The 16,055-nt window shown below is 41.2% G+C and overlaps 1 protein-coding gene across 3 annotated transcripts in view; it reads left to right on the top strand.

Annotated features, from left to right (window-relative positions):
• CERS3 (ceramide synthase 3) overlaps nucleotides 1-16,055 on the top strand; it is a 99,689-nt gene that overhangs the window by 52,968 nt on the left and 30,666 nt on the right. For all 3 annotated transcript variants that reach the window (XM_072950688.1, XM_072950687.1, XM_006211494.4), the window contains 5 exons: nucleotides 2,262-2,319; nucleotides 3,268-3,318; nucleotides 4,122-4,214; nucleotides 6,943-7,071; nucleotides 10,303-10,409. In XM_072950688.1, the coding sequence (XP_072806789.1) occupies nucleotides 2,262-2,319; nucleotides 3,268-3,318; nucleotides 4,122-4,214; nucleotides 6,943-7,071; nucleotides 10,303-10,409 (438 nt within the window). The remainder of the gene's footprint in view (nucleotides 1-2,261; nucleotides 2,320-3,267; nucleotides 3,319-4,121; nucleotides 4,215-6,942; nucleotides 7,072-10,302; nucleotides 10,410-16,055) is intronic.

A 16,055-nucleotide genomic window follows, 5' to 3' on the forward strand; every position in this document is an offset into this window, starting at 1 on the left:
GGCACACGTTTCATCAGCTGCCAGAGCAGCAGCGCCGTCACGGGTCACGTAGGCCCTGGAGAGTGCTGCTGCACGCTTGAGAAGGGATGAGTGAGAAAAAGGCGAAGAGCGTTTCAGTGTTCTTCTCAGAGTATTTTGATGTCGGGGCCCCTGTCTTTGAGAAGCCTTGGTATAGTGAAGTGGACCTGGTGGGAGTGGTCCCGACGGACGTGAAACTGGGATTGCACTCTTGCACTGGTTATCGCTGTACAGCCTTGGGTGAGTTCTGTGAGCTCTCTCACCCTCAGCACCTTTTACTGTTCCTCTTACCTACCTGTTAGGGTTGCTGTGAGAACCAAGCAACATCCATAAAAAGGGGCTAATGATAGAGCCTACCTACTTCAGCACTTTGTTCTGAAGAAGAAAATGTGACGTCGCACAGGCGTGCTTAGCACAGGGCCGGGCTCAGGGTCAAGAGGTCAGTCCGTGTTTGAGACACAAGTTATACGAGATGTGCCACCCAGACTCATCTCTTTTTTGTGCTTCTTATTTGGCCCCCTAGTCAGGGACCAGGGAAATGCTCTCCGCATCTAAGTGTGGGGCTTTGCTGGACCAACTATAAAAAAAAAAACACACAAGTGTGAACAGGTCTCAACTGGCTCATTTTATAAAATTCCCCTTGGGTATTTTTCTGGTTCAACTGTCTGAGGAAGAAAAACTGTCATCCAGCTCAGAGACTGACAATATCCAGGCAATAGCACTGGACTCAGAGTCCAAAGACCTGTGCTTCTGCCGCAGCTGTGTTACCGCTCAGCCATGTGAGCTGGGGGTCGGCCCAGCCTTCACGAGCCTGGTTTTCATCTACGACATGGGAATATGCCTATATCCCTCTTTCTTATTTATCTTACAGGCACGTCGAGGAAAGTACTTTAAGGCATTATACAAACGTAAGGAACAAATACTATTAATACCATTGTTGCTTTGGCAATCATTAGGTAAAATAAGCAGTAATTTTTTTAAAAAAGCTTTTTACTTTACAAAGCCACATAGACAGTAGAAAGACTAGCTTAATGAACTGTGTGTGATATGTTTCCATCACCAGCTTTAATAATTATCAACTCAAGGCAATCCTGTGTCATCTCTGTCCCCGTCTACTTCTGTCCCCCTCCACAGATTCCTTTTTTGTATGTGGATGGGTTTTTTTTCAGTTTCATTGAGATGTATTTGAAATACAGCACTGGATAAATTTAAGCTGTACAGCATAGTGACTTATGAATATTGTGAAATGATTGCCACAATGAATTTAGTTTATCTATCATCTCACATAGACACATGAAGAAAAAGGGGGAAAAAAGCCTTTTTTTTTCTCGTGATGAGAACTTTTAGTACCTAGTCTCTTAGCAGCTGTCAAATATGCCACACAGCAGTGTTAACTACAGTCACCATCTTGTACATCACATCCCCAGTACTTATTTATCTTATAACTAGAAGTTTGTACCTTTCCATCACCTTCATCCATTTATTATTGAAGACCACTTTCGAAGCAAATATCAGACATTGTATGATTTTGTTTGTAAGTATTTTAGTGGGTATCTCTAAAAGATAAGGACTGTTTTAAATATAACTGCAATACCAGTATCATACCTTATAATTTTTATTTAGTAACAGCAAATATCTAATTACTGTTCAGATTCCCTTGATTGTCTCATAATTTTCTTTGCAGTTTGTTTATTTGAATGAGGATCTAAATAAGACCTACGTGTTATGATTAGCCTTTTAAATCTCTTAATCTAATAAGGTCTTTCACCATACATGAGAAAAAATATTCTTTCAAAATCTGCTTTTCAGAGAAATTACTAACGTGTGCTCATAGAGAAACCTTTTTCAGTGGGAATTAAGTTGGGATAAAATGAGTGATTAAATACTACTACTATCAAACCATCGTTTACTGTGTGTCAGGAGGCAGGCTAGGCATATTAGTAATAGAAACAGCGACAACTTAGTTCTTGCTAGGTACTGTGATCAACACCTGTCGTAAATTATCTTTGGTTCTCTTTGTGTTTTGAGTTAAGTTTTATTATCCCTTTTTATTGATGAAGAAACTAAGGCTCCCTGAGCTAAGTGACTTACCTGAACTTGTAGCCATCTAACAAGCGACAAATTAAGGATATCAATTTAGATCTTTCAGACTCCAGAATGTGCATTCTTTCCAAACCACTGTGTCAAATGTTTTTCTCCTCAGATGTCAGTCGCCTTTACAAGACTTTTCTTTCTTTTGGCAGCTGGCGTTTTACGTTTTACTTGCTGATCACTGTTGCCGGAATTGCATTTCTTTATGATGTGAGTTGTCTTTTTGATATCTTTGATTGGAATTTGTCTTTAATTTTTAAAATTCCTGCCTGTGAATTCCTTGGGATATAATACTTTCAATACAATAGCCAGCTTTTAAATCTCTACTCACTGTAATGCCTTGAGAAGTAACAACTCCTCAGTCTATCTTTCAAAGCCTTCGTGAAACCTTTGCATTTATAAAATTGTTTTTTAAACCTAATCTCTCCCTATTTCCACTCATGCAGCCCATGCACCAACTAAACGGGACCACTGACAAGCCACTGAACATACCCGGCACATCCTCACTTTTGGGTCTCAGTGCATTTTATGCCCTCTGCCAGAAATGCCTTGCCCTCCCCCTCTCTCTACCTGTCAGATTCCATCCGGTCCCATGGCAAAGGCCATTTGTTTATGAAGACTTTTATTACTCACCCATCAGAAATCAAATCGCTCCTTATCAAATTCCTTTTGCTTTGTCTAAATAATTATTAAATGATTACCTCATTAAGTGATGTATGAACTTAATAGTAAATTGTCCACGGGAAAAAAAAGATAACTGGTTTCTAGAGACTTCTCTTAAGATTTTTCTTAAGATATTTTATTGCTACAGATTTTTCAAGATATTTTTATTGCTCTAAAAGCAGTAATCTAATTGGTTCAGAAATAATTTCATAAGAAGAGGCACTTGTTTAAAATAAATAATTTCCTCTGTGAGACAGGACTGCTTCTGGCCCCAGAATCACTAGAAGTTGTGAATGTCACAGGGATGTTGTATGGGAACAAGTATGAACACCTGCAGAGGGAGAGGCGTGCAGCCGGAGCAGCAGGAATGTGACCAACGTGTGTCTTCCTGTGCGTGTTTGCTCCCTATCAGTGACCTCAGGAAGGGCTTATGTCTCTGCTGAAATCAGCTTTTGACTTTCTCTTGGTTCCTTGTTGTTGTTTTTTTTTTTCCAGAAACCTTGGGTGTATGACCTATGGGAGGTTTGGAACGGCTATCCCAGACAGGTGAGTCCCTCTGGTCTGGTCCCTCCTCTGCTTCAGCAGCCAAGCTCCTCACCTTGTCCCCTGAGCTGGGTCTGAGTCCTTTCCTGCTCTCTGGCCACTTCCATGCCCTCCCTTGGCTCTTTCCCTGCTGGAGCTCACTCATACTTGTTCCTTATTCACCCAAACTTGTCTCACTCCTTTCGTTTGCTTATCATTAATGTAATTATGCATTTGAGTTTAAATTTACCATCTTACCATTTATATTGTACTTGTACCACCTGACACACTTCCTTTTTTGGTACTCTCTTCTTTCTTTTTTATGGTGCAGTGAAGTTTTTAAAAAGTTATGATTCTGTTTCTTCCCTTATACTAGCTTTTCAGTTATGCATGTTTTTAATTCTTTTAGTAATTATCCTAGAGATTACTGTATACTTCCTGCAATTATTAGAGTCTAGTACAAATGAAAACTCTTACCTCTTACCAGTCACTGAAAGGTCATCAGCCTACTCCTATCCCATCCTTCAGATGTTTAAAACCCGACAGGTCGCTACCGTCACTGGTTTATGAATCACTCAAGTTGCCCTCTCCATGGTGTTCCCTGCCTCCTGCATTTCCACGCTGCCTTCTGGGACTATGATACTTTTGGCTGAAGAAGGCCCTTTGGTTTGCTTTTCTGGAAATGTTATTGTTTTACCTTCATTTTTTTTTGAAAGGATAGTTTTTGCTGGGCATAGACATAAATAGGCATAAACAATAGTTTTAATCCCCAAAATAAGTTGTTTATATGGTGACATTAAAGTAGTGAATACTCTTGCTTTCCTCAGGCCTTGCTGCCATCCCAGTACTGGTACTACGTTTTGGAGATGAGTTTTTATTGGTCTCTCTTATTTAGCCTTGGCTCTGATATCAAGAGGAAGGTAAGTGTCTTATTTATAAAGCTTCTTTATCCAGTTTTTCAAAAGTTTTCATCCCCTTGCCCCAAATCTATTCTTTAAATTGTATTTTTGTGTGTGTTTAATTTCAGCTCATAGCTTTTTAAACTTTTTTAGCACATGGAATAGTACAGATATGTCCATGCTCTGGTAAGTATTTGTAGTGAAATATTTCTATTTCTGTAGAAACTTTAATTTTGAAGCTCCACTCTTATTCAATACAAAAAGAATTCTCCTTTTTGGTATCTTTTTTTTTCCCCTTTGGTTTTGGAATTTAGTGTTCTTCAGTGCAAAGAAGAAAGTGCTAGTAGTTTTAATTCTACTGTCACATCTTTTAGTTGATTACAAACCCCTTTATAGAATTCTTTTGATATATTCAGTGACTTTGAACACATTTTTTCCTTAATTCATCTAAGATCCTTGTCAGGAAACATTGCTTCAGGCACTATTGGGTTTGCTTTATTTGCAGGGAAACTGAGTCACAGGCATGCTAAGTGCATCCTCTGAAGTCACAGAGTGAGATGTTTTAGGAATTGTTTGGTCCATACTGACTCCTGTTTGCTGGTACGGAAAATATTAGACTCTCAGTACAGTCATGAGGTTTCATGATATATGTTAGCAGTACAGATCAGATGACAAATACTCTTGGCATAAACTTCTATATAAAATGTCAGTTTGTAGCAAAATTTATATGATAAATAAAATTAAGTTGAATTCAGTATTAAGGAGCTAAAACCAACTTGGCTTGACTAAATGATGTTTGCGTGAGTGATAGAGTACGTTAGCCATCACGAAGGGGCCCAATCTACTGCCATCAACTGAAGATTTTGAATTTACAGAATCGAAGCATAAAAACATACTGTGAAAATCTGAGAAAAGTGAACTCATTTTTCAGAAAATTTAATAAAGGCTATAAATTGTTAACTTTAATCTGAGACTGTATCACAATATAATTAATTGAGTCATTTTTCTCAAGGGATAGAATTGAAAATAGTCATTATTTAGAAGGTCTTCCTAGATACACTCAGGTAGGTTAATCCTGTAATGATCTTATCTTTTTTCCACTTTTGATCCTTTGATTTTTCAGTAGTTTGGTTTCTCTTCATTATTTACAGGTGCATCAGGCACCTTTTCAAACATGAAATGTAGATATATGTCCCATGTTTGTAAAGACATACCTTTGGAGACATAAACTATCAGGAGGTGGGTGAAACACAGGCTCAGGTCAGATTGCCCAGGTTTGGGTCCCTGGCTGCACCACTCATTAGCATCTCGAGCTAGTTGGTTAAATTCCCTCTACTTGATCTTCTCATCCGTAGGGTGAAGCTAAAAACAGTTCTTATCTCCTCTGGTGGTTGTGAGGATTAAGCAAGTTAATCCATATAAAGCACTTCCCAGTGTATAGACAGTACTCAATAAATCAGGCTGTTAGTATCATGTTTACTATTTCCTTTGGCTACAAGGAAACTGAAATCTTTAAATTCTTAAAAACATTTTAATCAAGATACTCACATCTCATACAATTCATCTATCTAAAGTGCATAATTCAGTGGTTTTGAGTATATTCACAGAATTCTGCAGTCATCACCATGGGCAGTTATATTTCCGTCACCTCGAGTAGAAACTCTGTGCCCTCTCGCAGTCACTCCCCACTTCTCCCAACCTCCGCAGTCCTGGGCAGCCGCTGATCTACTTCTGTCTCCGTGGGTTTGCCTCTTCTGCATGTTTCATTTAAATAGAGTCATACAGTACATGGGGTTTTGTATCTGGCTTCTTTCACTTGGCATAATGTTTTCAAGTTTCATTCATGTTGTAGCATGTGTCAGTACTCCATTCCTTTTTACTGCTGAATAATAGTCCACCATGTGAATATACTACATTTTGTTTATCCATTTATCAATTGATGGATATTTGGGCTGTTTCTACCTTTTTGGCTATTATAAATAAATAATACCACTATGAGCACTCATATACAAATTTTGGCATGAACATGGATTTTTATTTCTCCCAGGTGTTTATCTAGGGATAGAATTGTAGGACTATCTAGTAGTTCTATGTATAAACTTTTGGAGAATTGCCAGACTATTTAACAAAACAGCTACAGCATTTTACATTCTTACCATCAATATGTAAGGATTCCAACACCTCCACATCCTTGCCAACACTTGTTATTGTCTGTTTTTTTATTACAGCTATCCTGGTAGGTGTGGTGTATATTTGCTGATACAGTTATTCCACTTTCATTTGTTACTTATTTTATATGCAGTAACTCTGATTTTAATACTTGTGTAGTTCTATTGTATCTGTCTTATTTCTTTTTTAGAATTAAACATGGAATAAACAATAAATGTAAATGTACACAGGAATATGCTTGTCTGTGTGTGTGTGTGTGTGTGTGTGTGTGTGTGTGTATCCACTGTAGGGGAGTGGGAAGAACAGTGGATGTTAGGACTTAGGTGACAGCTGTTCAGTGCTGTCTCCAAGTTAAGCAACTTCATCAATGAGGATAAAACTTGCTCTATCTCCCTCACAAGGATTGTGTTTAAGACTTAAAGTGAAAGCATTTTACAAATTTCAAAAAATGCAGATGTAAGTTGTTAGTTTTAAAATTGTTGTTGTTATTATTATTATCATTATCATTATTATCATCTCTTTCAGTGATTGGGAAATAACTGCATTTGCTCAATGGTATCCATTTCCCCTCATTATGTAGGACTTTCTAGCTCATGTCATCCACCACCTGGCTGCGATTAGTTTGATGAGCTTCTCTTGGTGTGCTAATTATATTCGCAGTGGGACCCTTGTGATGATTGTGCACGATGTGGCCGACTTTTGGCTGGAGGTAAGCGTCTGCCATTAGACAACTAATAACAATACCGTGTCCCGTGTTTCTGTGACTCCTCACAGGAAGAATTGCCTGTGAGTGATTTAGCAGAGCTCTCCGTTCTGAAAGCACCCAGAGTCTGTAGATGTCTCTAGGTTCCCAGATCCCTCAAGCTCAAAGAAAGGAAAGCTTTCAGTTTTTAGTTTCCAGCCTTCCTTCTCCATGGTGCTCGAGAGAGAGGTTAACTTGTGGGATTCCATTTATGCAAGTTTCATGCAGAGACTAGCTCAGAAAGTAAGCTGAGGTATCCAAAGAAGGAATGGACTCTAATCTTTTAAAAGGAAAACAGAAGTCCTATGGCATGGTGGAGTCTTAATGTTGGATGGCGCCATACGTTCACTTAAGCCGAGGCTGAGCACCCACTGGATGCTTGCACTGTCCTGCAGGGATCCTCCCCCAGCTTTAAGGAATGAGAGCTGATGTTTATTTAAATGACACTGATTTTCTAAGGAAGAAATGCTTTGGAGCAGGGGACAGTACAGCAAGAGTCTTCCCAATCCCACACCACGCAAAATGTGAGGAACAAAACGAAATTGGGATTATTTTCCCTACATATTTCTGTCGTGTGTTGGTTCCTGTTTACCCTGAGGCAGTGGGTCTCTTAACGGCAGCAGCCCTCTTGCTGTACTTAGAGCCACATTTCCCAGGGCCACTTGGCTCACCATTTAAATATACCTATTTATAATGTAATTGGGGAAAATGATACTGGCCCACTTTGCATTCAGAATTGCCTCTTGAAGAGCTTAATAAATGGAATGAAAGTTGATATGGAAGAAATTTAATTTAATTTAATTTAATAGGATCTTGTTCTTCCAGATCAGGGTTCAGCAAACTTCTTAGTAAAAGGCGAGGTAAGATCTCTTGTTACATATTTTTTCCTTGCTGTTGTTTTTTCTTTTCTTTTATACCCCTTTAAAAATGTGAAAACCATTTTTAACTCAAGGGCTGACTGGCTTTAGCCCATAGGCTGAACTGTAATTTGCCCAATCCCATTCTAGACGTAACCAGAAATCATCTGAAGCCATTTAAAGCAACTGACTACAGTTAAAGTACTAGCTGTGGACAGAATTTCCTTTCTTGTATGTGATCGTAATTAGACATGTAAATCAAATTCTAAAGGTCAAGGCTACTGTGTGTGCTTCAGGGCAGCCTGTGGCTTAGCAAAAGAGGGATTGTGCCAATTTTTCCACGTGTTGCCCTCTGAAAGTAGCCATCTCTGTCATAATTACTGCCTTCTCTGATCATATCTCAGTAACCTTGTCTGAAAATTAAAACCACATTGGCCATGACTGAAGAATTTTATGCTGCTCTGTGCTTCTGACCCTCTAGTTCGGTTACCTTTGGTGTGAGTCCACTGTAAAAACTGCTTCATCGTGTTACTGAGAGGGAGAGGGAGATGTTGGGACTGGGAATAAGCACCGTCTCGCTGTCCACCTGTCACTGACATGACATGACATTGGTAGGTGACTTGGACAGATCACTTAATGCTTTCTTTTCTGTCCTCAGCTGTAACATGAGAAGTCGTACCTACCCCATAGGGTATATTGTAATGTTTAGCTCTTTGCTAAACATTTTAGCTTGAAAAATGTTTGAAAATATTCTGAGGTCTTTACATAAAAAAAACACACAGAAGAAAAGTGAGATGTCAAACTCAGGTCCCTTCATGGCTGAACTATGTGAACAGCTTCGTGTTGTTAGTGATCATGAATCATTCTTGATTCACAAGTCATGATTTAACTTGAGGTTCAATGAGCAAGGCCAGTACCTTCCATCAGCTGGTGGAGACAGCGTTACGGAGCGGCTGGAGCCTCTCTGATATCCTCCAGGAGAGCCTGTTCCACAGCTTCCCTGAGTGGTTTGTTTTAGTATTTATACTCTCAGTCAGGTTCTTACTGAACTCAGACATGGTACAACTCTTGACTCTGTTTAGACCTTCCTAAAGATGGAGACTATTAATCTTCCATGTTCCTCAGGATAGTTGGTGGGTCAGTTCTTAGCAAGGAAGAACAGCTTCGGCATCTGTAATTTTTACTCATAAGCAGCCTTTTGCCTTCTTCATGCATCTTCTTGATGCTTTCTAGTATCCTGCACGTTCAAGTTTGGATCCAGGACCCAGCGCTTTAAGAGTGTCTTGACTGATCCTTAGCAAAGGAGAGGGGTTACTGTCTGATACCCATGTTTGCATAGCCCAGAATTGGCTGCAAGTGTATCTGCCCAAAAGAGTGCTACTCTGCCCTCGCACGTGGGCTGCCTTCACGCCTGTGCACGTCTCTAGCTACCCACCCTGGCCTGACCTCTGACCCTTCAAACAGCTCCCCACTCCATTCCAAGCCTTCTAAACTTCTGGCGCCACCTGGCATGCTAGCCTTCTGTCTCAGAACGGAGGCTACTCCCTTTAGGGCCTCCTGCCTACCCCACGGTCTGATCATATCCTTAGCCCATGGGAAGTATGGAAAATACAATGTAAACCATTCCTGATGGTGTAATACACTGCCTCTCTTGTACTAGATGGGCCGGGAGCCTCTGGGGTGACTTCAGTTCTGAACTGGCAGGCCGAAGCCACACTCCCTAGAGAGATGGTCTACACTCAGCAGCCCCGACCACCTCCCACCCCCTCTTAAGTAACTTTTAGTACCACATTAAATGACACTTTCTGTTATTCCTTTTACTCAACACAGATAATATGAGCAATACAGACTAGCATAAAGTAAGTAGGGAAAATCAAGCACTTAAAACTTCATCTCAACCAGGACAAGGCTCTGCCTCTTCTGTCATCGGCCTTAAAGTAGCCAGCTTGATTGCAAAGTGCCAGCTCTCCTCCCGGTTAAATGGAGGAAGTCAGCAAATACCCAGATGAGATGCATGCCAGAATCATGCTAATTTGTAGGGCTTGTGAAAGACAGGAGTAATATTAGAGTCGTTTTTAACTATTTTTTAACATTGCATTATAGCAAATTTCAAACATATCACAAGATAAGGAGAAGAGTATACAGACCTAGTGGAGCCACAATCCAGCTTTAACAGTTATCAGCACGGCCGGTCTTGTTGCACCTACTTCCCATCCATAACCCGCCCCCCACTGAGACCTTGAAGCAAATCCAATACATCATTCCATTCATAAGTATTAAATGTGAGGATTTTATTCTAGTATCATGCTCTCTGAATGCAATTTCTTTCTTTTTTTCTCAGTCTGCTAAGATGTTTTCTTATGCCAGATGGAAGCAAACCTGTAACATTCTGTTTTTCATCTTCTCCGCCGTATTTCTCATCAGCCGCCTCATCATCTTTCCCTTCTGGTGAGTAGACAAGGTGCTGTGTGTGCCTCTGGTCACGGTGCTGGGGTGGCCTCGCATGTTGTTAAGGTCAGAGCATCGCCCTTTCTTTCTCACACAGATCTCAGCTATTGATGCCAAGTTCAGTTGGAAAAAAGAATGTCAAGAGGCCATTTTTATAAATAGTTAAAACCACACCTTTCAGCTTAGAAAGGCTTATTACAAAGGGAGATAAAAAGTGTGTGACCCAATGGGAAGCAGCAACTCATATTCTGTGTCTTATCTCATCAGTGTGGATCTTTCTTTGTGATTAACGGCTTTTCCAGTTATTCAGTGAAATGTCATTGGCCAGTTATCAGGTCTTTAAAAGAGAAGCATGTTCTGTGTTAAAATTACAATAATTATAACCACCATTAATTGAATGCCTGACACTGGGTTAGGCCCTTTATACATCTTGGCACTAATCTACACAACAAATCATAAAGATAGGTGTTATCACTTCCACTTCGCAGGTGAGAAAACTGATACTCATTTCATCCTCCATGATCACTGGTCCTAACAGTGGTTTGTTGATTGGCTCTTGATCAGTCTGTTGATTTTCTTTAGCCAAAGGCTGGCAATGTATACTGCATCTCCCTCTGAGGATCATTCCTTCGGCAAGCATAATTTTCCATGAGTTGATTGACAGAAACCAGGGGGAAAATTTGGGGAAGACTTTGATGGTTTGGAAAGAACAGCTGAAAACTAACGGTAGTTTGGAGCTAGTCTAGCAGTTTCAGATCCTCTTCACAAAAAAATTAGTGCTAATCAAGGTCCTAGGCTTCAGGGGAAAGAGATGGAGACCCAAGTCCCAGTCCTGATTCCTAGTGGATGGACAGCACCCTTGGCAGGCAACCAGGGAAGTCTGGTCAGGGAGGTCAAAGGGTGCTGCCCTCCCTAGGGAAGCCAGCTGTGTTCTTTGACTCAGGGCTGGATGTCTTGATTAGACATTTTGTTTTTCTGGAGAGGAGCAGCAGAGTGCAGTCATTAATTTCACAGATGCAAGTCAGTCCTGACTCCACACTTACTACCCGTGTGATCTTGGACCAGTTTGATCATTTCTCTGTGCCTCAGTTTTCTCATCCGTAAAATGTAAATAAGGGTTGTCATGAGGCTTAACTGAAATAATACATATGAAATAGCTTAGAACAGTGTCTGGAACTTAGTAAAGACTCAGTAAATGCTAGTTGTTATTACTAAAATTATTGAGTCCCTCAGAATTTGGAGTTTAATCTAGAATCAAATCTGAGACACATGTCTAAGGTGCTCTTCATGGGTGATGAATCATAATACCGTCACTTTTGCTTTGGCTGATCAAGTGTGTTTGTGAAATTAGAATACTGTACAGTAGCAATCATTGGTAGGATAAGTGTTGACTTGCAGAGAGCAGTTGGGTTGTGGCTATTCAGTGTGACCTTCCTGGTGCTCTAAATCCAGCATCTGCCCATCAATGACACTTATTTTGTTCCAAAGGCACCATGTGTTCCAATTATCTGTAGCTGCATAACAAACCATCTGAAAACTTTAGTGGCTTACGACAGTAGTGAGCAAATTTTTTCTTTAAAGGGCCATAACTATTTTAGGCTTTGAGGACCACATATGGTCTCTTTTACAAATTTTTCTTTGTTTTGTCTTGTTCTGTTTCTTTTACAACCCTTTAAAAATGTACCAAATCCAGCTTAGCTCACTGGCTGTAGAAAAATGGGCTGCAGGCTAGATTCTACCAACAGGCCACAGTTTGCAGACCTCTTTTAAAACAACGCTTGTTGATTTTTATTCTCTCTTGTGATTCTGTGAGTTGACTGGCCTCATCTACATGATTTTCACTCCTGTGGTCACAGTCAAATGGTGGCTGGGCGGTAAGAGCTGGCATTTTCTTGAGGGCTTCCTCACTCACGTGGTTGAGGTAACACGCATAAGATTAGTTGTTTGATGCTGATTGTGGGCTGGGACCTCAGCTGGACCTATCGGCTGGAACACCCGCCTGTGTCCCCCGTTGGCCTGGCCTCCTCCTCACAGCACAGCAGCTGGAGTTCAAGGGTGAGCAGCTCAAGAGAGAGCCTGGCAGGTGCTGTGCGTCCTGTTATAACCCAGCTTCAGAAGTCACAGCAGGTCACTTCCAGCCTCATTTTCTTCATTGGATCCAGGTCACTAAGTCCAGCTCACATTTAAGGGAAGGAAAATTAGACTCTGTTTCTTGATGGGAGTAGTTTCAAAGAATTTGTGGACATATTTGAAAAGCACTCACCAGGGGAGTTCTCAGCCTGGGGAACTCTCTGAGAAGCTCTGCCTGCTGTAGCTGACTTCTAACTCAGCAGCGAAGGACATTCACCTCAGACCTGCTCATGACGTCTCAAAAGTCACAAACAAGCTTGCTCTTGCCCCGTAGACAGTCAAGCATTGTGTTGGGGTTGAGTGATTGGGAGGTGGCGTTTCACTTTCCCCCACAACCTCCACTTTAAAAATCCTAGACTCAAGAACTCATTCTCTTGCCAGCATTTCTGGATTTCAAAGAGTATTAGTTATATGCATTTGGCATCTGCTTGATCTTAATACTTTGCTGAATTCACCAGCCTACTGCAGAGGGCCACCAATATCACTGTTTGCTGTCTTCAGGGAGTTGGCTGCAAATAAACTAGTATTAACCGACTTGACTGTAAACACTTTCTGTGGGTAAAAATTTTTCTATCCTGACGTTGATTGATTTTCATTGTTTGGAAGGTTAAGGAAAACCTTACTAAGATATTACAAGTTTAAGAGAGAGGTTTTCTGTGGTTTTTGAAAATCAGTTGCAGTGTATTACTCTGGCTTACGTAGCCTTCCCATCAGCTTGGTTGTGTTACACAACCATCTTGCCTTGCCAGAGAGGAAAACTCAGTTCCTTATTGTTAGTCTGGCTCCAACCATCTGTCTAAAACTTGCAACTCTGCAGACTCACTTTTCAAGGACATTTTATTAGTCCAGATTTGATAGGAATTTACCATGGACCAAACAACGTGTAGACAGCAGGCCTGCATCAGGCCTCAGGCACTGAAGAGCTGCTGTGGTTTGCAGTCTGTCACTCTGTTCTCAGCGGCCTTTGTTGCACATTTTGTGCTGAGACAAGGGGCTGGGCGGGATGGGAAATATGTCTGAAAACCTCGAGGAGGAGAGCTGGAGTCTTACCCCGCGCTTGTCTTTCTCTCCCTCCTCCCTCCGCCTCGAGCAGATTTGCTTTCCCCTCATGAGTCCCCTTTTGTGTCTGTACAACTGTGTCCTCCTTTCTCCTATCATTCTGCTCTTTTCGGGGATCTTATTTAGCCGATTCTCAGTCATGTCAGCAAGAGTTAATTACCTCGATTTTCTAAACATTGTTACTGTCAATATTAGGTAGAATTTCTAATTGGCATTGGCCAAACTGCTTTAACCTAATTTCCTGGTTTCCCCATTTATTTGCATTTTAATTCAGAACCATTTAAATCTCAGGCTTATGTTTTTCACATTGTATTCCCAACTGCTGTATTAAAATAAGGGTTTCTATATTTTTGAGTTATTGGATGTGTCTATCACTTGAATGTTACACAAATGCCATCTGAGAATCATTCGACTAGAAGGACCCTCCGAAGGTCAGGTGAACGGCTTCTCTGACTCCTGACAGCTCTCCTCCATAAATAAAGGAGCTGATCATGATTGAGTGCAGGCTGCTTGGTCTGAAGGGAAGGGCCACTGTTTCAGCTGCAGTCTGCAGGGGTCAGTGCTGGCTGATGGCCCCGGTTCTGGAACTCAGCACCGCTAAACGTTGTGAGGGGCCCACGGGTGGGTGAGACGCAGCTCCTTGCCTGCAGGCGTTCATAACGGCAGTAGAAGAGATCTTTGTATCCATCACCTTATTCATATATTTGAAGACTATTAATACTGATCCATGTTTTTTGATTGTTCCAAAGAATGAATGAATGAATGAATAAACAAACAAACAAATAAATAAATAAAACATTTCCAACTGTGAATAATAAATAAATAGATTCCTTACTTCCAAGGGTGTCTGTGCTAGTGGTAACTTAGTTTCCCCCCACAACGGTTCACAGGACTTAGGGCTTCATCTTTTGATGATCCAGGTCTCTCTGGCCCTGGAAAAATGGTACCTTGAAAAGCCTCCTGTGAAGGGGAATTTTGCAGACAGTAAGACCATGGAGGCACTTGACATGGCTGTTGGAGAAGACAGTTTTAAGAGGAGAAAATACAAGTTCCAGCCGTGCTCTGAACTGGTGTTCATCAGAGGGAGACAAGAGTGGGGCCTCGGTTCTGAGCGGTGGGTCTCAGGGTGCTAGGCGGGCTGCCCTGCCTCCGGGGACGGCGCCGTGCCCACCAGTCCCCAGCGGAGGGTGGCCCCTGGAGCCTCTTCTGGAGGCACATATCTGGGAACGAGACTTTCCAGTCCCACAGCTGATGGCGGAGACGATGAATGTCACTGCAAGTGTTTGTTCAGCGTCTTGTCCCACAGGGAGTCCTCAGGGCAGCTTCCCGCTGCACGCACACACCAGGCACTGCTGAGGCTGCTTGTCCACCTGGGGAAGACGGTTACATCAGGCCCTGCCTTCCAACCGCAAGGTTTAGAATGAGGGGCCTTATTCATAATTTAGTCCAACCCCTTTATTCATTTATTTGTTTGGAAATAATTTCAAGCTTGCAGGGTAATTTCAACTATATCCCAGAGAACTCTTACATGTTTCCTTTATTTACCAGTTAGTGTTTCCCCTGTTTGCTTTGTTTTTTTTTTTTTCTTTTTCTGTTTCTCTTTCTTTCTATCTCAACACACACACACACATACACACACACACACACACACGTGCTCACATGTGCGTGTGTATGTATATATATACATTTTTTGGAACCATTTGAAAGTTGCAACCATCATGTCCTTTTAATCGTTCATACTTCAGTGTGTATTTCCTAAGGACAAGGACATTCTTTTACAGAATCACAGTAGAGTTACCAGTTCCAGGAACCATAGCGGTCTGCCATCGTGCCTCAGTGTTGTCAGTTGATCCAATAATTCCTTTTGCTGCCTTCTTCCTTCTCTGCCGGATCTGGCCCAGGATCACACTCTGCGTTCAGCTGTCACCTGCCTGGAGCAGTTCTTGCTCCTTCTTGCCTTTCCTGTCATAGACATTGTTGCAGCGTTTAGACCCTGTTTGGTTTTCAAGTGAGGAGTTGAGATATTTCCAGGATCACACAGCTAGTTATTAGAGAACCAAAACTAGAAACAGGACATTTGAAACACAACACAGATATGTTTCCAATTAAGTTGCTAAATTGGGTGACTAAGAGCAGGCATTGTTTGCCTTCCCTAAGTATTTATTATGTTTTCTTCAATGACACAGTCACTTTGAAATATGACATCTCTAAAATAAAGGTGGGCCGTTACTCGCCAGTAGAACCAATGTTTGTCATTCTGAAAAGGCTTAATATTCACACCTACAGTTAACAAGTTAAAAAGACCTTTACCTTTCATTAGAAAAAAATAAAACTTTTGGTGGCCGCAAAACCAACTACTATTTATACCAACATTGTAATTTTTTTCAAACCATGTAAACTCCAGCAATTGAAAGTGTGAAGATGGGAAACAAAACCCCAAATAAGGAAAAGGCCGAG

Source organism: Vicugna pacos, chromosome 27 (assembly GCF_048564905.1).
Source record: "Vicugna pacos chromosome 27, VicPac4, whole genome shotgun sequence".
NCBI lineage: Eukaryota > Metazoa > Chordata > Mammalia > Artiodactyla > Camelidae > Vicugna > Vicugna pacos.